This window comes from Lolium perenne, chromosome 4 (assembly GCF_019359855.2).
Source record: "Lolium perenne isolate Kyuss_39 chromosome 4, Kyuss_2.0, whole genome shotgun sequence".
In the NCBI taxonomy this organism is placed as follows: Eukaryota; Viridiplantae; Streptophyta; class Magnoliopsida; order Poales; family Poaceae; genus Lolium; species Lolium perenne.
This window is the reverse complement of record NC_067247.2, coordinates 403,265,143-403,290,550: the sequence shown is the minus strand read 5'-3', so window position 1 is coordinate 403,290,550 and position 25,408 is coordinate 403,265,143. Positions and strand designations below refer to the sequence as shown.

General features: G+C 43.7%; 6 protein-coding genes across 6 annotated transcripts; all 6 read left to right on the top strand.

Annotated features, from left to right (window-relative positions):
• Nucleotides 1-993: 993 nt before the first annotated feature.
• LOC127297422 (cortical cell-delineating protein-like) lies at nt 994-1,694 on the top strand. The gene has a single exon (XM_071818381.1). It carries the CDS (start codon nt 1,098-1,100, stop codon nt 1,458-1,460), a length of 363 nt encoding a protein of 120 aa, XP_071674482.1. The 5' UTR covers nt 994-1,097; the 3' UTR covers nt 1,461-1,694.
• Nucleotides 1,695-4,004: 2,310 nt separating this feature from the next.
• Nucleotides 4,005-4,755, top strand: LOC127297431 (cortical cell-delineating protein-like). Its single transcript, XM_071818380.1, has one exon. It carries the CDS (start codon nt 4,109-4,111, stop codon nt 4,469-4,471), a length of 363 nt encoding a protein of 120 aa, XP_071674481.1. The 5' UTR covers nt 4,005-4,108; the 3' UTR covers nt 4,472-4,755.
• A 2,253-nt stretch (nt 4,756-7,008) lies between these two features.
• LOC127297426 (cortical cell-delineating protein-like) lies at nt 7,009-7,794 on the top strand. The gene has a single exon (XM_051327731.2). The coding sequence runs from the start codon at nt 7,117-7,119 to the stop codon at nt 7,477-7,479; it is 363 nt and encodes a 120-aa protein (XP_051183691.1). The 5' UTR covers nt 7,009-7,116; the 3' UTR covers nt 7,480-7,794.
• Nucleotides 7,795-9,950: 2,156 nt separating this feature from the next.
• On the top strand, nt 9,951-10,682 carry LOC127297425 (cortical cell-delineating protein). Its single transcript, XM_051327730.2, has one exon. The coding sequence runs from the start codon at nt 10,063-10,065 to the stop codon at nt 10,423-10,425; it is 363 nt and encodes a 120-aa protein (XP_051183690.1). The 5' UTR covers nt 9,951-10,062; the 3' UTR covers nt 10,426-10,682.
• A 2,281-nt stretch (nt 10,683-12,963) lies between these two features.
• LOC127297427 (cortical cell-delineating protein-like) lies at nt 12,964-13,696 on the top strand. The gene has a single exon (XM_051327732.2). The coding sequence runs from the start codon at nt 13,077-13,079 to the stop codon at nt 13,437-13,439; it is 363 nt and encodes a 120-aa protein (XP_051183692.1). The 5' UTR covers nt 12,964-13,076; the 3' UTR covers nt 13,440-13,696.
• A 2,281-nt stretch (nt 13,697-15,977) lies between these two features.
• On the top strand, nt 15,978-16,713 carry LOC127297424 (cortical cell-delineating protein-like). Its single transcript, XM_051327729.2, has one exon. The coding sequence runs from the start codon at nt 16,085-16,087 to the stop codon at nt 16,445-16,447; it is 363 nt and encodes a 120-aa protein (XP_051183689.1). The 5' UTR covers nt 15,978-16,084; the 3' UTR covers nt 16,448-16,713.
• Nucleotides 16,714-25,408: the final 8,695 nt, after the last annotated feature.

The window sequence follows — 25,408 nt, the reverse complement described above, 5'->3', positions numbered from 1 at the left end:
AAAATATTTTATTTGGAGCCACCATAGAAGAAGGGTTGTAGTCAGCTTCCCTAACAAGAGATGCGGCGAATGATGGGTATCAGCTTGGGGAGTAAATAGCAACCGTCCGATTAATGCGCTGAAAACTACTCCATCCGTCTCAGTTTAACTGACACGCACGAAGTTCAAGTAAAAGTTTGAGCATTAATTTGATGAACAAAATCTAAATTATATATCTACAAAATTTATATCATTAGATTCTTATTCAGAAAAAATTAAAATGACATAAATTTATTAACATAGTATTTCATATTTTATTGACTAAAATAATAGTTAAAGTATTTTTTTAGAGTACGTGCGCGTCTGTTAAAGTGATACGGAGGAAGTAGTAACAAGCTCGACGAAACCATAAGTTCAAACGATTTGACTCTCTAGACAGCTAGCTCTCCATGCACGGCATATTGGCATGCAGCCAGGATGAGAAGGCAATGTGCGAAACCTCTAGTCGTCCGGATCTCCTGGTCTAGTAGCATCCATGGCCAGCCACGTACGTACATGGAGTCAAAACGATACAACATAGTCTCGGACTAGAATGCTACTGAACTCAGGTCGCTCTGTGAACAGTGATGACATCCACATCATCGCATGGTCCTGGAGCCGGACTGCTTGTTGGAGGAGATGAAATGGCATGCACGTTGTCACATTGACCTGAAACTGCGTGAAGCGCGAGAGCCGGATACTTCGCGATTGCAACTGCGTTTACCGTATGTTAATTATTCTGACAAACCACCTCCAGGCTGTACTCTTCGTCGCGATAGTATAATTATCTAGTGAACTAATTAACAAGGGCAGCGCGCTGTACTCCGCCATTCTTAAATTACTCCTAATGAACATGGGCGTCAGTACTAATTAACAAGAACATTGATTGAGTACTCATATTCAATCGATCATTACTGGCATGGACAGGGATCTCGCAGACTAAACCTAGGCTATAAATACCAGCCCAAAATACCCAAGAAAACCATCCCAAGCAAGCAAAACCTGCTTAGCCATCAAATCGCTAGCTGCACGCCATCAGTACATAGCTCGCTCGCTTGCTCCATCGATCAATCTGTGCAATGGCGCCCTCCAAGCTGGTCCTCTTCCTTGCCGTCAACCTGGCTCTCCTCGCCACCACCGCGCACGCCTGCGGTCCATACTGCCCCACCCCCACCCCACCGCCAACCTGCTCGATTGACACTCTGAGGCTGCAAGTGTGCGCCAACGTGCTGAACCTGCTCAAGCTCAACCTCCCAGTGCCGGCGAATGAGGAGTGTTGCCCGCTGCTGTCCAGGCTCGCCAACCTCGATGCATCTGTCTGTCTCTGCACCGCCCTCAAGGCCGAGATCCTTGGCATCAAACTCAATGTCCCTGTCGCCTTCACCCTCCTCCTCAACCAGTGCCGCAAGACCTGCCCCGACAACTTCACCTGCTCCACCTGATCCATCATCCATCACAAAAGCATTAAACCTCGCCATCCCTCTACAAGCAAGCAAATCTCTCTCGTAACTTGCATGTCTTACACATTTACCCTCATATGTATTTTTATTTGTTCATGTCCAAGATGTTCATGCATCGTTGTATCTCATCGTGAGATGTGCAATTGATTTTCATAGTTGCAAAATCATGTACACAGTTTGAATATTGTACGCGCCAAATTCATTGTACTTTGTTCATGTTGTCTTAAGTGTTAACTCAACCCGTGATATATCTTTGTTTTTGAACATGGACTAAAGGATGGTTTTTGACCGGATCCATTTGTTTTTGCATATACCGAATGGCTCTTCTTCTTCCTCGCATGTATACTTTATAAGATATAGTATGATGGGCAATGGGCATGGTTTTTTCATGAAAGGGTAATCCTGGTCTTTGCACCCATATTGATTGACACAACTATATATATTTACTTTGATGTTTCGATCCTAAACTAGAAGCAAGCATGATGGGTCATGCGCGTGGTTTTTTCATGAAAGGGTAATGTTGGACAAAATGGAGGCAGTAGATGTGAGCCGACCTCTGGTGGTCGAAGGATTTTTGGCAGTGCGATAGGAGGAGCCTGGTCACTGGAATGTCATACAAAAAATAAAGAGAGAGAGAGAGAGAGAGACTTAGAATGAGGAAAAAGGATATATGTCGGTGCGGCAAGCAACTACTGCAAATGTCTGAGTGGCAGGACGCCAGCATATATTTTTGTTTTCAATTTAATCCTCGTAGTGGCTGAATAAGAGCAATATCATCGCGATGTACGATCTTTAGGTAATAAATCCTATTTTCTGAGATTTACTTTGTAAACTTAAGCACCTAGATTAGCATTAAGAAATTGTGCCGGCACTTACTAGAGAGCCAACTATCTTGGTTGATATTCCGAGCGACCGTCTTCAATTAATTTAACACATATCCATATATCCGATTCCATTTCTTCACCTTCTCCTCTCCTCCTCGTCCCCTTCTCCACTTCTTTCCCCTCCACCTCTTTCGCTTCTCCACTATATCCTCTCCGCCACAGGTGACCACCTTCTCACTGACGACGGCGACCACCTTCTTCGTAGTCCGAGATAAAAAAAAAAAGATGTGTAATTAGTTGTAGTATGGCTTCCCCCCCCCCCACCTGCCCTCGTGTGTGGGGTCGTAGTGCGAGATAAAAAAAAGAGGTGTAATTAGTTGTAGTATGGGGACCCCCCCTCCACGCATGTAGGGTGATCTTGAGCTGACCTATAAAGGAAGCTAGTAATATTGTCCTGAATAAAAGAGGCGCACGATGAATAATGTAGTATGTTTTTTTGTGAATTCACTGGATATGAAGGTAACAGTATGTTGACCTCACAACGGTCTTTTTCCTAAGTACTGGAGAAGGTACGGTTGAAGAACCACTCAACATCTTCTCACCGAAATACTATGGAAGGTACTGTTGAGATCAAGATAAAAGAAACGTACGGAGATGTCGTGTGGCAATAGAGAAACTGGTAAAAACTTAATTTCCCCGAATAAAAGAGAGACAAAAATATTTTATTTGGAGCCACCATAGAAGAAGGGTTGTAGTCAGCTTCCCTAACAAAAGATGTGATGGGTATCAGCTAGGGGAGTAAAAAGCAACCGTATGATTAATATGCTGAAAACTACTCCCTCCGTCTCAGTTTAACTGACACGCACGAAGTTCAAGTAAAAGTTTGAGCATTAATTTGATGAACAAAATCTAAATTATATATCTACAAAATTTATATCATTAGATTCTTATATTCAAAAGAAATTAAAATGACATAAATTTATTAACATAGTATTTCATATTTTATTGACTAAAATAATAGTTAAAGCAATTTTTTGGAGTACATGCGCGTATGTTAAAGTGAGACGGAGGAAGTAGTAACAAGCTCGACGAAACCATAAGTTCAAACGATTTGACTCTCTAGACAGCTAGCTCTCCATGCACGGCATATTGGCATGCAGCCAGGATGAGAAGGCAATGTGCGAAACCTCTAGTCGTCCGGATCTCCTGGTCTAGTAGCATCCATGGCCAGCCACGTACGTACATGGAGTCAAAACGATACAACATAGTCTCGGACTAGAATGCTGCTGAACTCAGGTCGCTCTGTGAACAGTGATGACATCCACATCATCGCATGGTCCTGGAGCCGGACTGCTTGTTGGAGGAGATGAAATGGCATGCACGTTGTCACATTGACCTGAAACTGCGTGAAGCGCGAGAGCCGGATACTTCGCGATTGCAACTGCGTTTACCGTATGTTAATTATTCTGACAAACCACCTCCAGGCTGTACTCTTCGTCGCGATAGTATAATTATCTAGTGAACTAATTAACAAGGGCAGCGCGCTGTACTCCGCCATTCTTAAATTACTCCTAATGAACATGGGCGTCAGTACTAATTAACAAGAACATTGATTGAGTACTCATATTCAATCGATCATTACTGGCATGGACAGGGATCTCGCAGACTAAACCTAGGCTATAAATACCAGCCCAAAATACCCAAGAAAACCATCCCAAGCAAGCAAAACCTGCTTAGCCATCAAATCGCTAGCTGCACGCCATCAGTACATAGCTCGCTCGCTTGCTCCATCGATCAATCTGTGCAATGGCGCCCTCCAAGCTGGTCCTCTTCCTTGCCGTCAACCTGGCTCTCCTCGCCACCACCGCGCACGCCTGCGGTCCATACTGCCCCACCCCCACCCCACCGCCAACCTGCTCGATTGACACTCTGAGGCTGCAAGTGTGCGCCAACGTGCTGAACCTGCTCAAGCTCAACCTCCCAGTGCCGGCGAATGAGGAGTGTTGCCCGCTGCTGTCCAGGCTCGCCAACCTCGATGCATCTGTCTGTCTCTGCACCGCCCTCAAGGCCGAGATCCTTGGCATCAAACTCAATGTCCCTGTCGCCTTCACCCTCCTCCTCAACCAGTGCCGCAAGACCTGCCCCGACAACTTCACCTGCTCCACCTGATCCATCATCCATCACAAAAGCATTAAACCTCGCCATCCCTCTACAAGCAAGCAAATCTCTCTCGTAACTTGCATGTCTTACACATTTACCCTCATATGTATTTTTATTTGTTCATGTCCAAGATGTTCATGCATCGTTGTATCTCATCGTGAGATGTGCAATTGATTTTCATAGTTGCAAAATCATGTACACAGTTTGAATATTGTACGCGCCAAATTCATTGTACTTTGTTCATGTTGTCTTAAGTGTTAACTCAACCCGTGATATATCTTCGTTTTTGAACATGGACTAAAGGATGGTTTTTGACCGGATCCATTTGTTTTTGCATATACCGAATGGCTCTTCTTCTTCCTCGCATGTATACTTTATAAGATATAGTATGATGGGCAATGGGCATGGTTTTTTCATGAAAGGGTAATCCTGGTCTTTGCACCCATATTGATTGACACAACTATATATATTTACTTTGATGTTTCGATCCTAAACTAGAAGCAAGCATGATGGGTCATGCGCGTGGTTTTTTCATGAAAGGGTAATGTTGGACAAAATGGAGGCAGTAGATGTGAGCCGACCTCTGGTGGTCGAAGGATTTTTGGCAGTGCGATAGGAGGAGCCTGGTCACTGGAATGTCATACAAAAAATAAAGAGAGAGAGAGAGAGAGACTTAGAATGAGGAAAAAGGATATATGTCGGTGCGGCAAGCAACTACTGCAAATGTCTGAGTGGCAGGACGCCAGCATATATTTTTGTTTTCAATTTAATCCTCGTAGTGGCTGAATAAGAGCAATATCATCGCGATGTACGATCTTTAGGTAATAAATCCTATTTTCTGAGATTTACTTTGTAAACTTAAGCACCTAGATTAGCATCAAGAATTGTGCCGGCACTTACTAGAGAGCCAACTATCTTGGTTGATATTCCGAGCGACCGTCTTCAATTAATTTAACACATATCCATATATCCGATTCCATTTCTTCACCTTCTCCTCTCCTCCTCGTCCCCTTCTCCACTTCTTTCCCCTCCACCTCTTTCGCTTCTCCACTATATCCTCTCCGCCACAGGTGACCACCTTCTCACTGACGACGGCGACCACCTTCTTCGTAGTCCGAGATAAAAAAAAAAAGATGTGTAATTAGTTGTAGTATGGCTTCCCCCCCCCCCACCTGCCCTCGTGTGTGGGGTCGTAGTGCGAGATAAAAAAAAGAGGTGTAATTAGTTGTAGTATGGGGACCCCCCCTCCACGCATGTAGGGTGATCTTGAGCTGACCTATAAAGGAAGCTAGTAATATTGTCCTGAATAAAAGAGGCGCACGATGAATAATGTAGTATGTTTTTTTGTGAATTCACTGGATATGAAGGTAACAGTATGTTGACCTCACAACGGTCTTTTTCCTAAGTACTGGAGAAGGTACGGTTGAAGAACCACTCAACATCTTCTCACCGAAATACTATGGAAGGTACTGTTGAGATCAAGATAAAAGAAACGTACGGAGATGTCGTGTGGCAATAGAGAAACTGGTAAAAACTTAATTTCCCCGAATAAAAGAGAGACAAAAATATTTTATTTGGAGCCACCATAGAAGAAGGGTTGTAGTCAGCTTCCCTAACAAAAGATGTGATGGGTATCAGCTAGGGGAGTAAAAAGCAACCGTATGATTAATATGCTGAAAACTACTCCCTCCGTCTCAGTTTAACTGACACGCACGAAGTTCAAGTAAAAGTTTGAGCATTAATTTGATGAACAAAATCTAAATTATATATCTACAAAATTTATATCATTAGATTCTTATATTCAAAAGAAATTAAAATGACATAAATTTATTAACATAGTATTTCATATTTTATTGACTAAAATAATAGTTAAAGCAATTTTTTGGAGTACATGCGCGTATGTTAAAGTGAGACGGAGGAAGTAGTAACAAGCTCGACGAAACCATAAGTTCAAACGATTTGACTCTCTAGACAGCTAGCTCTCCATGCACGGCATATTGGCATGCAGCCAGGATGAGAAGGCAATGTGCGAAACCTCTAGTCGTCCGGATCTCCTGGTCTAGTAGCATCCATGGCCAGCCACGTACGTACATGGAGTCAAAACGATACAACATAGTCTCGGACTAGAATGCTGCTGAACTCAGGTCGCTCTGTGAACAGTGATGACATCCACATCATCGCATGGTCCTGGAGCCGGACTGCTTGTTGGAGGAGATGAAATGGCATGCACGTTGTCACATTGACCTGAAACTGCGTGAAGCGCGAGAGCCGGATACTTCGCGATTGCAACTGCGTTTACCGTATGTTAATTATTCTGACAAACCACCTCCAGGCTGTACTCTTCGTCACGATAGTATAATTATCTAGTGAACTAATTAACAAGGGCAGCGCGCTGTACTCCGCCATTCTTTAATTACTCCTAATGAACATGGGCGTCAGTACTAATTAACAAGAACATTGATTGAGTACTCATATTCAATCGATCATTACTGGCATGGACAGGGATCTCGCAGACTAAACCTAGGCTATAAATACCAGCCCAAAATACCCAAGAAAACCATCCCAAGCAAGCAAAACCTGCTTAGCCATCAAATCGCTAGCTGCACGCCATCAGTACATAGCTCGCTCGCTTGCTCCATCGATCAATCTGTGCAATGGCGCCCTCCAAGCTGGTCCTCTTCCTTGCCGTCAACATGGCTCTCCTCGCCACCACCGCGCACGCCTGCGGTCCATACTGCCCCACCCCCACCCCACCGCCAACCTGCTCGATTGACACTCTGAGGTTGCAAGTGTGCGCCAACGTGCTGAACCTGCTCAAGCTCAACCTCCCAGTGCCGGCGAATGAGGAGTGTTGCCCGCTGCTGTCCGGGCTCGCCAACCTCGATGCATCTGTCTGTCTCTGCACCGCCCTCAAGGCCGAGATCCTTGGCATCAAACTCAATGTCCCTGTCGCCTTCACCCTCCTCCTCAACCAGTGCCGCAAGACCTGCCCCGACAACTTCACCTGCTCCATCTGATCCATCATCCATCACAAAAGCATTAAACCTCGCCATCCCTCTACAAGCAAGCAAATCTCTCTCGTAACTTGCATGTCTTACACATTTACCCTCATATGTATTTTTATTTGTTCATGTCCAAGATGTTCATGCATCGTTGTATCTCATCGTGAGATGTGCAATTGATTTTCATTGTTGCAAAATCATGTACACAGTTTGAATATTGTACGCGCCAAATTCATTGTAGTTTGTTCATGTTGTCTTAAGTGTTAACTCAACCCGTGATATATCTTCGTTTTTGAACATGGACTAAAGGATGGTTTTTGACCGGATCCATTTGTTTTTGCATATACCGAATGGCTCTTCTTCTTCCTCGCATGTATACTTTATAAGATATAGTATGATGGGCAATGGGCGTGGTTTTTTCATGAAAGGGTAATCGTGGTCTTTGCACCCATATTGATTGACACAACTATATATATTTACTTTGATGTTTCGATCCTAAACTAGAAGCAAGCATGATGGGTCATGGGCGTGGTTTTTTCATGAAAGGGTAATGTTGGACAAAATGGAGGCAGTAGATGTGAGCCGACCTCTGGTGGTCAAAGGATTTTTGGCAGTGCGATAGGAGGAGCCTGGTCACTGGAATGTCTTGCATACAAAAAATAAAGAGAGAGAGAGAGACTTAGAATGAGGAAAAAGGATATATGTCGGTGCGGCAAGCAACTACTGCAAATGTCTGAGTGGCAGGACGCCAGCATATATTTTTGTTTTCAATTTAATCCTCGTAGTGGCTGAACAAGAGCAATATCATCGCGATGTACGATCTTTAGGTAATAAATCCTATTTTCTGAGATTTACTTTGTAAACTTAAGCACCTAGATTAGCATCAAGAATTGTGCCGGCACTTACTAGAGAGCCAACCATCTTGGTTGATATTCCGAGCGACCGTCTTCAATTAATTTAACACATATCCATATATCCGATTCCATTTCTTCACCTTCTCCTCTCCTCCCAGGTGACCACCTTCTCACTGACGATGGCGACCACCTTCTTCGTAGTCCGAGATTAAAAAAAAAGATGTGTAATTAGTTGTAGTATGGCTTCCCCCCCCCACCCGCCCTCGTGTGTGGGGTCGTAGTGCGAGATTAAAAAAAAGAGGTGTAATTAGTTGTAGTATGGGGACCCCCCCCCCCCTCCACGCATGTAGGGTGATCTTGAGCTGACCTATAAAGGAAGCTAGTAATATTGTCCTGAATAAAAGAGGCGCACGATGAATAATGTAGTATGTTTTTTTGTGAATTCACTGGATATGAAGGTAACAGTATGTTGACCTCACAACGGTTTTTTTCCTAAGTACTGGAGAAGGTACGGTTGAAGAACCACTCAACATCTTCTCACCGAAATAGTATGGAAGGTACTGTTGAGATCAAGATAAAAGAAACGTACGGAGATGTAGTGTGGCAATAGAGAAACAGGTAAAAACTTAATTTCCCCGAATAAAAGAGAGACAAAAATATTTTATTTGGAGCCACCATAGAAGAAGGGTTGTAGTCAGCTTCCCTAACAAAAGATGTGATGGGTATCAGCTAGGGGAGTAAAAAGCAACCGTATGATTAATATGCTGAAAACTACTCCCTCCGTCTCAGTTTAACTGACACGCACGAAGTTCAAGTAAAAGTTTGAGCATTAATTTGATGAACAAAATCTAAATTATATATCTACAAAATTTATATCATTAGATTCTTATATTCAAAAAAAATTAAAATGACATAAATTTATTAACATAGTATTTCATATTTTATTGACTAAAATAATAGTTAAAGCAATTTTTTGGAGTACATGCGCGTCTGTTAAAGTGAGACGGAGGAAGTAGTAACAAGCTCGACGAAACCATAAGTTCAAACGATTTGACTCTCTAGACAGCTAGCTCTCCATCCACGGCAAATTGGCATGCAGCCAGGATGAGAAGGCAATGTGCGAAACCTCTAGTCGTCCGGATCTCCTGGTCAATAGCATCCATGGCCAGCCACGTACGTACATGGAGTCAAAACGATACAATATAGTCTCGGCCTAGAATGCTGCTGAACTTAGGTCGCTCTGTGAACAGTGATGACATCCACATCATCGCATGGTCCTGGAGCCGGACTGCTTGTTGGAGGAGATGAAATGGCATGCACGTTGTCACATTGACCTGAAACTGCGTGAAGCGCGAGAGCCGGATACTTCGCGATTGCAACTGCGTTTACCGTATGTTAATTATTCTGACAAACCACCTCCAGGCTGTACTCTTCGTCGCGATAGTATAATTATCTAGTGAACTAATTAACAAGGGCAGCGCGCTGTACTCCGCCATTCTTAAATTACTCCTAATGAACATGGGCATCAGTACTAATTAACAAGAACATTGATTGAGTACTCATATTCAATCGATCATTATTGGCATGGACAGGGATCTCGCAGACTAAACCTAGGCTATAAATACCAGCCCAAAATACCCAAGAAAACCATCCCAAGCAAGCAAAACCTGCTTAGCCATCAAATCGCTAGCTGCACGCCATCAGTACATAGCTCGCTCGCTTGCTCCATCGATCAATCTGTGCAATGGCGCCCTCCAAGCTGGTCCTCTTCCTTGCCGTCAACCTGGCTCTCCTCGCCAACACCGGGCACGCCTGCGGTCCATACTGCCCCACCCCCACCCCACCGCCAACCTGCTCGATTGACACTCTGAGGCTGCAAGTGTGCGCCAACGTGCTGAACCTGCTCAAGCTCAACCTCCCAGTGCCGGCGAATGAGGAGTGTTGCCCGCTGCTGTCCGGGCTCGCCAACCTCGATGCATCTGTCTGTCTCTGCACCGCCCTCAAGGCCGAGATCCTTGGCATCAAACTCAATGTCCCTGTCGCCTTCACCCTCCTCCTCAACCAGTGCCGCAAGACCTGCCCCGACAACTTCACCTGCTCCACCTGATCCATCATCCATCACAAAAGCATTAAACCTCGCCATCCCTCTACAAGCAAGCAAATCTCTCTCGTAACTTGCATGTCTTACACATTTACCCTCATATGTATTTTTATTTGTTCATGTCCAAGATGTTCATGCATCGTTGTATCTCATCGTGAGATGTGCAATTGATTTTCATAGTTGCAAAATCATGTACACAGTTTGAATATTGTACGCGCCAAATTCATTGTAGTTTGTTCATGTTGTCTTAAGTGTTAACTCAACCCGTGGTATATCTTCGTTTTTGAACATGGACTAAAGGATGGTTTTTGACCGGATCCATTTGTTTTTGCATATACCGAATGGCTCTTCTTCTTCCTCGCATGTATACTTTATAAGATATAGTATGATGGGCAATGGGCGTGGTTTTTTCATGAAAGGGTAATCCTGGTCTTTGCACCCATATTGATTGACACAACAATATATATTTACTTTGATGTTTCGATCCTAAACTAGAAGCAAGCATGATGGGTCATGGGCGTGGTTTTTTCATGAAAGGGTAATGTTGGACAAAATGGAGGCAGTAGATGTGAGCCGACCTCTGGTGGTAGAAGGATTTTTGGCAGTGCGATAGGAGGAGCCTGGTCACTGGAATGTCATGCATACAAAAAATAAAGAGAGAGAGAGAGAGAGACTTAGAATGAGGAAAAAGGATATATGTCGGTGCGGCAAGCAACTACTGCAAATGTCTGAGTGGCAGGACGCCAGCATATATTTTTGTTTTCAATTTAATCCTCGTAGTGGCTGAATAAGAGCAATATCATCGCGATGTACGATCTTTAGGTAATAAATCCTATTTTCTGAGATTTACTTTGTAAACTTAAGCACCTAGATTAGCATCAAGAATTGTGCCGGCACTTACTAGAGAGCCAACCATCTTGGTTGATATTCCGAGCGACCGTCTTCAATTAATTTAACACATATCCATATATCCGATTCCATATCTTCACCTTCTCCTCTCCTCCTCGTCCCCTTCTCCACTTCTTTCCCCTCCACCTCTTTCACTTCTCCACTATATCCTCTCCGCCACAGGTGACCACCTTCTTACTGACGATGGCGACCACCTTCTTCGTAGTCCGAGATTAAAAAAAAAGATGTGTAATTAGTTGTAGTATGGCTTCCCCCCCACCCCCACCCGCCCTCGTGTGTGGGGTCGTAGTGCGAGATAAAAAAAGAGAGGTGTAATTAGTTGTAGTATGGGGACCCCCCCTCCACGCATGTAGGGTGATCTTGAGCTGACCTATAAAGGAAGCTAGTAATATTGTCCTGAATAAAAGAGGCGCACGATGAATAATGTAGTATGTTTTTTTGTGAATTCACTGGATATGAAGGTAACAGTATGTTGACCTCACAACGGTTTTTTTCCTAAGTACTGGAGAAGGTACGGTTGAAGAACCACTCAACATCTTCTCACCGAAATACTATGGAAGGTACTGTTGAGATCAAGATAAAAGAAACTTACGGAGATGTAGTGTGGCAATAGAGAAACTGGTAAAAACTTAATTTCCCCGAATAAAAGAGAGACAAAAATATTTTATTTGGAGCCACCATAGAAGAAGGGTTGTAGTCAGCTTCCCTAACAAAAGATGTGATGGGTATCAGCTAGGGGAGTAAAAAGCAACCGTATGATTAATATGCTGAAAACTACTCCCTCCGTCTCAGTTTAACTGACACGCACGAAGTTCAAGTAAAAGTTTGAGCATTAATTTGATGAACAAAATCTAAATTATATATCTACAAAATTTATATCATTAGATTCTTATATTCAAAAAAAATTAAAATGACATAAATTTATTAACATAGTATTTCATATTTTATTGACTAAAATAATAGTTAAAGCAATTTTTTGGAGTACATGCGCGTCTGTTAAAGTGAGACAGAGGAAGTAGTAACAAGCTCGACGAAACCATAAGTTCAAACGATTTGACTCTCTAGACAGCTAGCTCTCCATGCACGGCATATTGGCATGCAGCCAGGATGAGAAGGCAATGTGCGAAACCTCTAGTCGTCCGGATCTCCTGGTCTAGTAGCATCCATGGCCAGCCACATAAGTACATGGAGTCAAAACGATACAACATAGTCTCGGACTAGAATGCTGCTGAACTCAGGTCGCTCTGTGAACAGTGATGACATCCACATCATCGCATGGTCCTGGAGCCGGACTGCTTGTTGGAGGAGATGAAATGGCATGCACGTTGTCACATTGACCTGAAACTGCGTGAAGCGCGAGAGCCGGATACTTCGCGATTGCAACTGCGTTTACCGTATGTTAATTATTCTGACAAACCACCTCCAGGCTGTACTCTTCGTCGCGATAGTATAATTATCTAGTGAACTAATTAACAAGGGCAGCGCGCTGTACTCCGCCATTCTTAAATTACTCCTAATGAACATGGGCGTCAGTACTAATTAACAAGAACATTGATTGAGTACTCATATTCAATCGATCATTACTGGCATGGACAGGGATCTCGCAGACTAAACCTAGGCTATAAATACCAGCCCAAAATACCCAAGAAAACCATCCCAAGCAAGCAAAACCTGCTTAGCCATCAAATCGCTAGCTGCACGCCATCAGTACATAGCTCGCTCGCTTGCTCCATCGATCAATCTGTGCAATGGCGCCCTCCAAGCTGGTCCTCTTCCTTGCCGTCAACATGGCTCTCCTCGCCACCACCGCGCACGCCTGCGGTCCATACTGCCCCACCCCCACCCCACCGCCAACCTGCTCGATTGACACTCTGAGGCTGCAAGTGTGCGCCAACGTGCTGAACCTGCTCAAGCTCAACCTCCCAGTGCCGGCGAATGAGGAGTGTTGCCCGCTGCTGTCCGGGCTCGCCAACCTCGATGCATCTGTCTGTCTCTGCTCCGCCCTCAAGGCCGAGATCCTTGGCATCAAACTCAATGTCCCTGTCGCCTTCACCCTCCTCCTCAACCAGTGCCGCAAGACCTGCCCCGACAACTTCACCTGCTCCACCTGATCCATCATCCATCACAAAAGCATTAAACCTCGCCATCCCTCTACAAGCAAGCAAATCTCTCTCGTAACTTGCATGTCTTACACATTTACCCTCATATGTATTTTTATTTGTTCATGTCCAAGATGTTCATGCATCGTTGTATCTCATCGTGAGATGTGCAATTGATTTTCATAGTTGCAAAATCATGTACACAGTTTGAATATTGTACGCGCCAAATTCATTGTAGTTTGTTCATGTTGTCTTAAGTGTTAACTCAACCCGTGATATATCTTCGTTTTTGAACATGGACTAAAGGATGGTTTTTGACCGGATCCATTTGTTTTTGCATATACCGAATGGCTCTTCTTCTTCCTCGCATGTATACTTTATAAGATATAGTATGATGGGCAATGGGCGTGGTTTTTTCATGAAAGGGTAATCCTGGTCTTTGCACCCATATTGATTGACACAACTATATATATTTACTTTGATGTTTCGATCCTAAACTAGAAGCAAGCATGATGGGTCATGGGCGTGGTTTTTTCATGAAAGGGTAATGTTGGACAAAATGGAGGCAGTAGATGTGAGCCGACCTCTGGTGGTCGAAGGATTTTTGGCAGTGCGATAGGAGGAGCCTGGTCACTGGAATGTCATGCATACAAAAAATAAAGAGAGAGAGAGAGAGACTTAGAATGAGGAAAAAGGATATATGTCGGTGCGGCAAGCAACTACTGCAAATGTCTGAGTGGCAGGACGCCAGCATATATTTTTGTTTTCAATTTAATCCTCGTAGTGGCTGAATAAGAGCAATATCATCGCGATGTACGATCTTTAGGTAATAAATCCTATTTTCTGAGATTTACTTTGTAAACTTAAGCACCTAGATTAGCATCAAGAATTGTGCCGGCACTTACTAGAGAGCCAACCATCTTGGTTGATATTCCGAGCGACCGTCTTCAATTAATTTAACACATATCCATATATCCGATTCCATATCTTCACCTTCTCCTCTCCTCCTCGTCCCCTTCTCCACTTCTTTCCCCTCCACCTCTTTCACTTCTCCACTATATCCTCTCCGCCACAGGTGACCACCTTCTTACTGACGATGGCGACCACCTTCTTCGTAGTCCGAGATTAAAAAAAAAGATGTGTAATTAGTTGTAGTATGGCTTCCCCCCCCCCACCCGCCCTCGTGTGTGGGGTCGTAGTGCGAGATAAAAAAAAAGAGGTGTAATTAGTTGTAGTATGGGGACCCCCCCTCCACGCATGTAGGGTGATCTTGAGCTGACCTATAAAGGAAGCTAGTAATATTGTCCTGAATAAAAGAGGCGCACGATGAATAATGTAGTATGTTTTTTTGTGAATTCACTGGATATGAAGGTAACAGTATGTTGACCTCACAACGGTTTTTTTCCTAAGTACTGGAGAAGGTACGGTTGAAGAACCACTCAACATCTTCTCACCGAAATACTATGGAAGGTACTGTTGAGATCAAGATAAAAGAAACGTACGGAGATGTAGTGTGGCAATAGAGAAACTGGTAAAAACTTAATTTCCCCGAATAAAAGAGAGACAAAAATATTTTATTTGGAGCCACCATAGAAGAAGGGTTGTAGTCAGCTTCCCTAACAAAAGATGTGATGGGTATCAGCTAGGGGAGTAAAAAGCAACCGTATGATTAATATGCTGAAAACTACTCCCTCCGTCTCAGTTTAACTGACACGCACGAAGTTCAAGTAAAAGTTTGAGCATTAATTTGATGAACAAAATCTAAATTATATATCTACAAAATTTATATCATTAGATTCTTATATTCAAAAAAATTTAAAATGACATAAATTTATTAACATAGTATTTCATATTTTATTGACTAAAATAATAGTTAAAGCAATTTTTTGGAGTACATGCGCGTCTGTTAAAGTGAGACGGAGGAAGTAGTAACAAGCTCGACGAAACCATAAGTTCAAACGATTTGACTCTCTAGACAGCTAGCTCTCCATCCACGGCAAATTGGCATGCAGCCAGGATGAGAAGGCAATGTGCGAAACCTCTAGTCGTCCGGATCTCCTGGTCAATAGCATCCATGGCCAGCCACGTACGTACATGGAGTCAAAACGATACAACATAGTCTCGGCCTAGAATGCTGCTGAACTCAGGTCGCTCTGTGAACAGTGATGACATCCACATCATCGCATGGTCCTGGAGCCGGACTGCTTGTTGGAGGAGATGAAATGGCATGCACGTTGTCACATTGACCTGAAACTGCGTGAAGCGCGAGAGCCGGATACTTCGCGATTGCAACTGCGTTTACCGTATGTTAATTATTCTGACAAACCACCTCCAGGCTGTACTCTTTGTCGCGATAGTATAATTATCTAGTGAACTAATTAACAAGGGCAGCGCGCTGTACTCCGCCATACTTAAATTACTCCTAATGAACATGGGCGTCAGTACTAATTAACAAGAACATTGATTGAGTACTCATATTCAATCGATCATTACTGGCATGGACAGGGATCTCGCAGACTAAACCTAGGCTATAAATACCAGCCCAAAATACCCAAGAAAACCATCCCAAGCAAGCAAAACCTGCTTAGCCATCAAATCGCTTGCTGCACGCCATCAGTACATAGCTCGCTCGCTTGCTCCATCGATCAATCTGTGCAATGGCGCCCTCCAAGCTGGTCCTCTTCCTTGCCATCAACCTGGCTCTCCTCGCCACCACCGCGCACGCCTGCGGTCCATACTGCCCCACCCCCACCCCACCGCCAACCTGCTCGATTGACACTCTGAGGCTGCAAGTGTGCGCCAACGTGCTGAACCTGCTCAAGCTCAACCTCCCAGTGCCGGCGAATGAGGAGTGTTGCCCGCTGCTGTCCGGGCTCGCCAACCTCGATGCATCTGTCTGTCTCTGCACCGCCCTCAAGGCTGAGATCCTTGGCATCAAACTCAATGTCCCTGTCGCCTTCACCCTCCTCCTCAACCAGTGCCGCAAGACCTGCCCCGACAACTTCACCTGCTCCACCTGATCCATCATCCATCACAAAAGCATTAAACCTCGCCATCCCTCAACAAGCAAGCAAATCTCTCTCGTAACTTGCATGTCTTACACATTTACCCTCATATGTATTTTTATTTGTTCATGTCCAAGATGTTCATGCATCGTTGTATCTCATCGTGAGATGTGCAATTGATTTTCATAGTTGCAAAATCATGTACACAGTTTGAATATTGTACGCGCCAAATTCATTGTAGTTTGTTCATGTTGTCTTAAGTGTTAACTCAACCCGTGGTATATCTTCGTTTTTGAATATGGACTAAAGGATGGTTTTTGACCGGATCCATTTGTTTTTGCATATACCGAATGGCTCTTCTTCTTCCTCGCATGTATACATTATAAGATATAGTATGATGGGCAATGGGTGTGGTTTTTTCATGAAAGGGTAATCCTGGTCTTTGCACCCATATTGATTGACACAACTATATATATTTACTTTGATGTTTCGATCCTAAACTAGAAGCAAGCATGATGGGTCATGGGCGTGGTTTTTTCATGAAAGGGTAATGTTGGACAAAATGGAGGCAGTAGATGTGAGCCGACCTCTGGTGGTCGAAGGATTTTTGGCAGTGCGATAGGAGGAGCCTGGTCACTGGAATGTCATGCATACAAAAAATAAAGAGAGAGAGAGAGAGACTTAGAATGAGGAAAAAGGATATATGTCGGTGCGGCAAGCAACTACTGCAAATGTCTGAGTGGCAGGACGCCAGCATATATTTTTGTTTTCAATTTAATCCTCGTAGTGGCTGAATAAGAGCAATATCATCGCGATGTACGATCTTTAGGTAATAAATCCTATTTTCTGAGATTTACTTTGTAAACTTAAGCACCTAGATTAGCATCAAGAATTGTGCCGGCACTTACTAGAGAGCCAACCATCTTGGTTGATATTTCGAGCGACCGTCTTCAATTAATTTAACACATATCCATATATCCGATTCCATTTCTTCACCTTCTCCTCTCCTCCTCGTCCCCTTCTCCACTTCTTTCCCCTCCACCTCTTTCACTTCTCCACTATATCCTCTCTGCCACAGGTGACCACCTTCTCACTGACGATGGCGACCACCTTCTTCGTAGTCCGAGATTAAAAAAAAAGATGTGTAATTAGTTGTAGTATGGCTTCCCCCCCACCCCCACCCGCCCTCGTGTGTGGGGTCGTAGTGCGAGATAAAAAAAGAGAGGTGTAATTAGTTGTAGTATGGGGACCCCCCCTCCACGCATGTAGGGTGATCTTGAGCTGACCTATAAAGGAAGCTAGTAATATTGTCCTGAATAAAAGAGGCGCACGATGAATAATGTAGTATGTTTTTTTGTGAATTCACTGGATATGAAGGTAACAGTATGTTGACCTCACAACGGTTTTTTTCCTAAGTACTGGAGAAGGTACGGTTGAAGAACCACTCAACATCTTCTCACCGAAATACTATGGAAGGTACTGTTGAGATCAAGATAAAAGAAACGTACGGAGATGTAGTGTGGCAATAGAGAAACTGGTAAAAACTTAATTTTCCCGAATAAAAGAGAGACAAAAATATTTTATTTGGAGCCACCATAGAAGAAGGGTTGTAGTCAGCTTCCCTAACAAGAGATGCGGCGAATGATGGGTAGCTTGGGGAGTAAATAGCAACCGTCCGATTAATGCGCTGAAAACTAATCCCTCCATCTCAGTTTAACTGACACGCACGAAGTTCACGTAAAAGTTTGAGCTTTAATTTGATGAACAAAATCTAAATTATATATCTACAAAATTTATATCATTAGAGTCTTATTCAAAAAAGTTTAAAATGACATAAATTTATTAACATAGTATTTCATATTTTATTGACTAAAATAATAGTTAAAGCAATTTTTTAGAGTACTACGTGCGCGTCTGTTAAAGTGATACGGAGGAAGTAGTAACAAGCTCGACGAAACCATAAGTTCAAACGATTTGACTCTCTAGACAGCTAGCTCTCTATGCACGGCAAATTGGCATGGAGCCAGGATGACACTGGTGGAAAAAGAGCCTTTAATCCCAGTTAGCAACAGCCATTAATACCGGTTGTGCAACCGGTATTAAACATGCGGGACTAAAGCCCCCCTCCCCCCTTTTGTCGCGGTTGGTTACGAACCGCGACTAAAGGTCCGTCCACGTGGGCGCCAGGCGACAGTCGGGGCGGAGGACCTTTAGTCGTGGTTCTTCTGGCCAACCGCGACTAAAGGCCGCCGCAGGTTTAGGGTTTTAGCCCCCCCCCCCCCTAAACCCGGTTTCTTTTTAATTTGTATTGTTTTATTTCTTTTGGGTTTTATTTTAATTTTGAAGGAGTTTCACATATTCTACCGTACTACATACATGCATATGAATGTAAAATTTCAAACAAATTTGAAATTAGAACCAAAAAGAATTCAAGAGGAATATACAATATATATTCAATATCATCGGATGACCATATACAATTTTGAACAAGTTTCCATACATAATTTAATGCATATGAAGTTCTACGTCCTCTAGATAGTGTTCTCCTTTAGGATCGACGACTTCCCTCGTGAACCATCCAGCTAGTTCCTCTTGAAGTGGTCGGAAGCGAGCTTCTGGACTAAGCATCTTCCGGAGGTTATTCCTCTTAACATTGTTATCACACGGAACCCGCTCAGAGGTGTATCTCCGGATCATCTCACAAACATAGTATCCACATAGATTGGTCCCCGGTGGCTGAATATCCCCAGTCGTAGCCACTGACCTTTTAAATTCTAGCTCTTTTTTGAATTCACCGACCTTTTCATCTACGAACCGTCTCCAAACCCTACGAGGCAAAGAAAATTAAAGGAACAAGAGATTTATTAGTTACTTGATATTAGTAAATGAACGAAATAGGCCGATCGATATAGAGCGCAGATGAATGAAAATAATTACTTCTGCATCATTCTTCTCATGTCGGCCCAAAGCTTTGCATCCAGAGTCAGAGAGTCGTGGACGAGAACTGTGGAGGTGTGAAATTGAATTACTAGCAGAATCCAGTGGAACCTGCGGACACGATACATGCACAGTCATGCATAACTCATCGATTAGCCACATACCATGCATGGAGTAAACAAAAGAGAATATGCTCACCACTCACCCAAAATGGTAAGGAAATAGAATATCACTTTTGAGTTCCTGCTTTGTAAGAAACTTCCATAGGTCTTCCTCCACGTCGGCGGGGAATTTTTCTAACACATATCCATTAACGATGTGTGGGTCAATGAACCCAACATCATGCATGTTCCTTACTCTGCATTCCTTAATCTTCATTCTGCATAATAGCGTACACAACAATATAGTTAGGACATATATATAGTGCAGGCAATATGAACGAGATGGGGTAGAAATAAATCACTTACAGAATGTAGCAACTGATGATAGATTTGTCGAGCTCGCGCAGATTGAAAAGCTGGAACAATTCACTCAGATGAATTGTTACATAGTAATGTTTGAAGTGATGCTCATATCTAACTTCCGCATAAATATATTCTTTGGCTTTTTTATTTTCTATGTAACCCTTGTACCATTTCAGCAGACTTTTCATTTGTGGAGGTAGATCCTCTTCCTGCGCAGGCTCGACGAGAGGCCCATTCGGCACATATGTAATTACTACCTCCTTCACTGGCGCCTCATCAAGTCCTAACAGTGCACGAAGAGTCATACCGATTAGGGCCGCTTGTTCTCTGGCACCCTTTACAGTCATTCCCTGTTCTGCCGCAGCTGCTATGATTGTGGGGTCCATTAGTTCAGCATCCGGACCGGCGGCTTTCACTATGAGCGGGGCGATCGATTGTCTACTTTGTTCCCCGAGCTGGACAACTCGTTTCCCGCTTTTTTTACTTGCTAATTCTTTCTCGGCCTCCTCCAAGGCTTTCTTCTCATGCTTCTCCGCCAGCTCTTTCTTCTCCTTCAACATGAGTGCCTGCCTACGAAGTTCACGTGCATAGTCGTCAGGCAGATTCTTCGCGGCTTGGGACGGTGTGCTCAAAAATGACTTAGCCCACTTCTTTTCCTTGTCAGAATATACTGGCTTGGGCTCGGGCTCTCTTCTCGCCTGGCATTCCGCCCTCCATTTCTCATGGTGAGCAGCCGCGGCCGCGTCGACTTCCTCGGCACTACGTTCCCAAGGCTTCGTGGGGAGAGGCTTCAGTGATGGCTCCGGTACCTTTGTGGTCTTAGGTACATAAGGGTCCGTGTTAATAGTCCAGGACTGCTTCTGCTTCTTCGCCGGAGGTGGATTGGGGGGCGGCGTCTGCTTACCCGCCCGGGGCGGACTGGAGGGCGGCGGCTGCTTACCCGTCGGAGGTGAGTTGGGGGGCGACGTCGGCTGACGTGAAGGAGGTGTAGATGAAGCACCACCACCACCGCCACCGCCACCACCACCGTAGGGGGTGGACTTGTTGGCCTTGGCGCCTCGCCTGGAAACTTGATAAACTTCTTTTTCCATAGAATGAAATGGCGCTTGACATCTCTAAGTCTTCTCTCCCCTTTAGGTGTAGCAATGTCAATCTCCAGGTCCTCAAACCCTTGTACTATGTCCTCCACCGTGACACGAGCATAGCCATCTTGAATGGGCTTGTTGTGGTGGAGTGCTCCAGGTTCACATGGTAAAGCACTGCCGATGGCTACCTTCATGGACATGTTCCCCATTGGATAATACAGATGACATTCTTTCATCTCCTTTACATCGTCCACGGGGTAGCGAGGAGGCTCCGGTGCAGTAATTTCGATCGTCGGAGGCTTCGGTGCAGTAATTTCGATCGTCGGTGCATGTGCACCAGCCGGTGGGGCCTCCGTGGAAGCCACGCTGCTTCTCCGCTGCTGGCTTCCGACATCCGGTGGATGATCTTCATGCGTCCGAGCTGCCTCTCTTTCTTGTACTAGTACATCCACGGTTTTCTTCATCTCATTGAATTCCGATGCCAACCGCGCCAGCTCATCTTTTTGCCGATCCGCGTTTCTCTTACGGCTTCTGTAACTGTAGGGGTCATTTTCCTGGGGAAAACCCTTCTTCCCACGAAATGACGCCTTTGCCTCGTACACGTCCTCCGTGTTCAGTATTCCAGAGGGCTTTTGTCAGCTGGTCATTGCTGCGCGTAGTTGACGTATGTCTTTCCGTCCAACACGCGTCCGTTGGGAACCCCAAGAGGAAGGTGTGATGCGTACAGCAGTAAGTTTTCCTCAGTAAGAAACCAAGGTTTATCGAACCAGTAGGAGTCAAGAAGCACGTCGAAGGTTGATGGCGGCGAAGTGTAGTGCGGCGCAACACCAGGGATTCCGGCGCCAACGTGGAACCTGCACAACACAACCAAATTAATTTGACCCAACGTGACAGTGAGGTTGTCAATCTCACCGGCTTGCTGTAACAAAGGATTAGATGTATAGTGTGGATGATGATTGTTTGCAGAGAACAGTAGAACGAGTATTGCAGTAGATTGTATTCGATGTAAAAGAATGGACCGGGGTCCACAGTTCACTAGTGGTGTCTCTCCCATAAGATAAATAGCATGTTGGGTGAACAAATAACAGTTGGGCAATTGACAAATAAAGAGGGCATGACCATGCACATACATGTTATGATGAGTATTGTGAAATTCAATTGGGCATTACGACAAAGTACATAGACCGCTATCCAGCATGCATCTATGCCTAAAAAGTCCACCTTCAGGTTATCATCCGAACCCCCTCTAGTATTAAGTTGCAAACAACAGACAATTGCATTAAGTATGGTGCTTAATGTAATCAACAAATACATCCTTAGACATAGCATTGATGTTTTATCCCCAGTGGCAACATCACATCCACAACCTTAGGGGTTGCTGTCACTCCCCCAGATTTAATGGAGACATGAACCCACTATCGAGCATAAATACTCCCTCTTGGAGTTACAAGTATCAACTTGGCCAGAGCCTCTACTAATAACGGAGAGCATGCAAGATCATAAACAACACATAGATAGATTGATAATCAACATAGCATAGTATTCCATATTCATCGGATCCCAACAAACGCAACATGTAGCATTACAAATAGATGATCTTGATCATGTTAGGCAACTCACAAGATCTAACAATGATAGCACAATTAGGAGAAGACGACCATCTAGCTACTGCTATGGACCCATAGTCCAGGGGTGAACTACTCACACATCACTCCGGAGGCAACCATGGCGGTGAAGAGTCCTCCGGGAGATGATTCCCCTCTCCGGCAGGGTGCCGGAGGCGATCTCCTGAATCCCCCGAGATGGGATTGGCGGCGGCGGCGTCTCTGGAAGGTTTTCCGTATCGTGGCTCTCGGTACTGGGGTATTCGCGACGAAGGCTTAAATAGGCGGAAGGGCGGAGTCGGAAGGCTGACGGGGGCCCCACACGCTCGGGCCACACGGGCCCCTCCTGGGCCGCGCCGCCCTAGTGTGGCGGCGCCTCGTCGCCCCACTTCAGTTCCCTTTCGATGTTCTGGAAGCTTCGTGGAAAAATAGGCCCCTGGGCGTTGATTTCGTCCAATTTCGAGAATATTTCCTTACTAGGATTTCTGAAACCAAAAACAGCGACTTGACAAGAATCGGCTCTTCGGCATCTCGTTAATAGGTTAGTGCCGGAAAATACATAAATATGACATAAAGTATGTATAAAACATCTGAGTATCATCATAAAAGTAGCATGGAACATAAGAAATTATCGATACGTCGGAGACATATCAGCATCCCCAAGCTTAGTTCCTACTCGTCCCGAGTAGGTAAACGATAACAAAGATAATTTCTGAAGTGACATGCCATCATAATCTTGATCAATACTATTGTAAGCACATGTAATGAATGCAGCGATTCGAAGCAATGTAAATGCAATGAGTAAACAATTGAATCATATAGCAAAGACTTTTCATGAATAGTACTTTCAAGACAAGCATCAATAAGTCTTGCATAAGAGTTAACTCATAAAGCAATAAATTCATAGTAAAGGCATTGAAGCAACACAAAGGAAGATTAAGTTTCAGCGGTTGCTTTCAACTTGTAACATGTATATCTCATGGATATTGTCAACATAAAGTAATATAATAAGTGCAATATGCAAGTATGTAGGAATCAATGCACAGTTAACACAAGTGTTTGCTTCTTGAGATAGAAAGAAATGGGTGAACTGACTCAACATAAAAGTAGAAGAAAGACCCTTCGCAGAGGGAAGCATTGGTTGCTATGTTTGTGCTAGAGCTTTTATTTTGAAAACAAGAAACAATTTTGTCAACGGTAGTAATAAAGCATATGTATCATGTAAATTATATCCTACAAGTTGCAAGCCTCATGCATAGATTACCAATAGTGCCCGCACCTTGTCCTAATTAGCTCGGATTACCTGGATTATCATCGCAATACATATGTTTTAACCAAGTGTCGCAAAGGGGTACCTCTATGCCGCCTGTACAAAGGTCTAAGGAGAAAGCTCGCATTGGATTTCTCGCTTTTGATTATTCTCAACTTAGATATCCATACCGGGACAACATAGACAACAGATAATGGACTCCTCTTTAATGCATAAGCATTTAGCAACAAATAATATTCTCATATGAGATTGAGGATAGTTGTCCAAAACTGAAACTTCCACCATGAATCATGGCTTTAGTTAGCGGCCCAATGTTCTTCTCTAACAATATGCATACTCAAACCATTCAACTCATGTTAAATAGCCCTTACTTCAGACAAGACGAACATGCATAGCAACTCACATGATATTCAACAAAGGGTAGTTGATGGCGTCCCTAGGAACATGGTTATCGCTCAACAAGCAACTTAATAAGAGATAAGATGCATAAGTACATATTCAATACCACAATAGTTTTTAGGCTATTTGTCCCATGAGCTATATATTGCAAAGATAAAGAATGGAAATTTTAAAGGTAGCACTCAAGCAATTTACTTTGGAATGGCGGAGAAATACCATGTAGTAGGTAGGTATGGTGGACACAAATGGCATAGTGTTTGGCTCAAGGATTTTGGATGCATGAGAATTATTCCCTCTCGATACAAGGTTTAGGCTAGCAAGGTTGTTTAAAGCAAACACAAGTATGAACCGGTACAGAAAAACTCACATAAAAGATATATTGTAAGCATTATAAGACTCTACACCGTCTTCCTTGTTGTTAAACCCTTACTAGAAAATATCTAGACCTTAGAGAGACCAATCATGCAAACCAAATTTTAACAAGCTCTATGTATTTCTTCACTAATAGGTGCAAAGTATATGATGCAAGAGCTTAAACATGAGCACAACAATTGCCAAGTATCACATTATTCAAGATATTATACCAATTACCACATGTAGCATTTCCCGTTTCCAACCATATAACAATTTAACGAAGCAGTTTCAACCTTCGCCATGAATATTATGAGTAAAGCCTAAGGACATATTTGTCCATATGCAACAGCGGAGCGTGTCTCTCTCCCACACAATGAATGCTAGGATCCAACTTTATTCAAACAAAACAAAAACAAAAATATACAGACGCTCCAAGTAAAGCACATAAGATGTGATGGAATAAAATTATAGTTTCACTAGAGGAACCTGATAATGTTGTCGATGAAGAAGGGGATGCCCAAGGCATCCCCAAGCTTAGACGCTTGAGTCTTCTTGAAATATGCAGGGATGAACCACCGGGGCATCCCAAGCTTAGAGCTTTCACTCTCCTTGATCATATTGTATCATCCTCCTCTCTTGATGCTTGAAAACTTCCTCCACACCAAACTCAAAACAACTCATTAGAGGGTTAGTGCATAATCAAAATTCACATGTTCAGAGGTGACATAATCATTCTTAAAACTTCTGGACATTGCACAAAGCTACTGAAAGTTAATGGAATAGAAAAATCCATCAAGCATAGCAAAACAGGCAATGCGAAATAAAAGGCAGAATCTGTCAAAACAGAACAGTCCGTAAAGAAG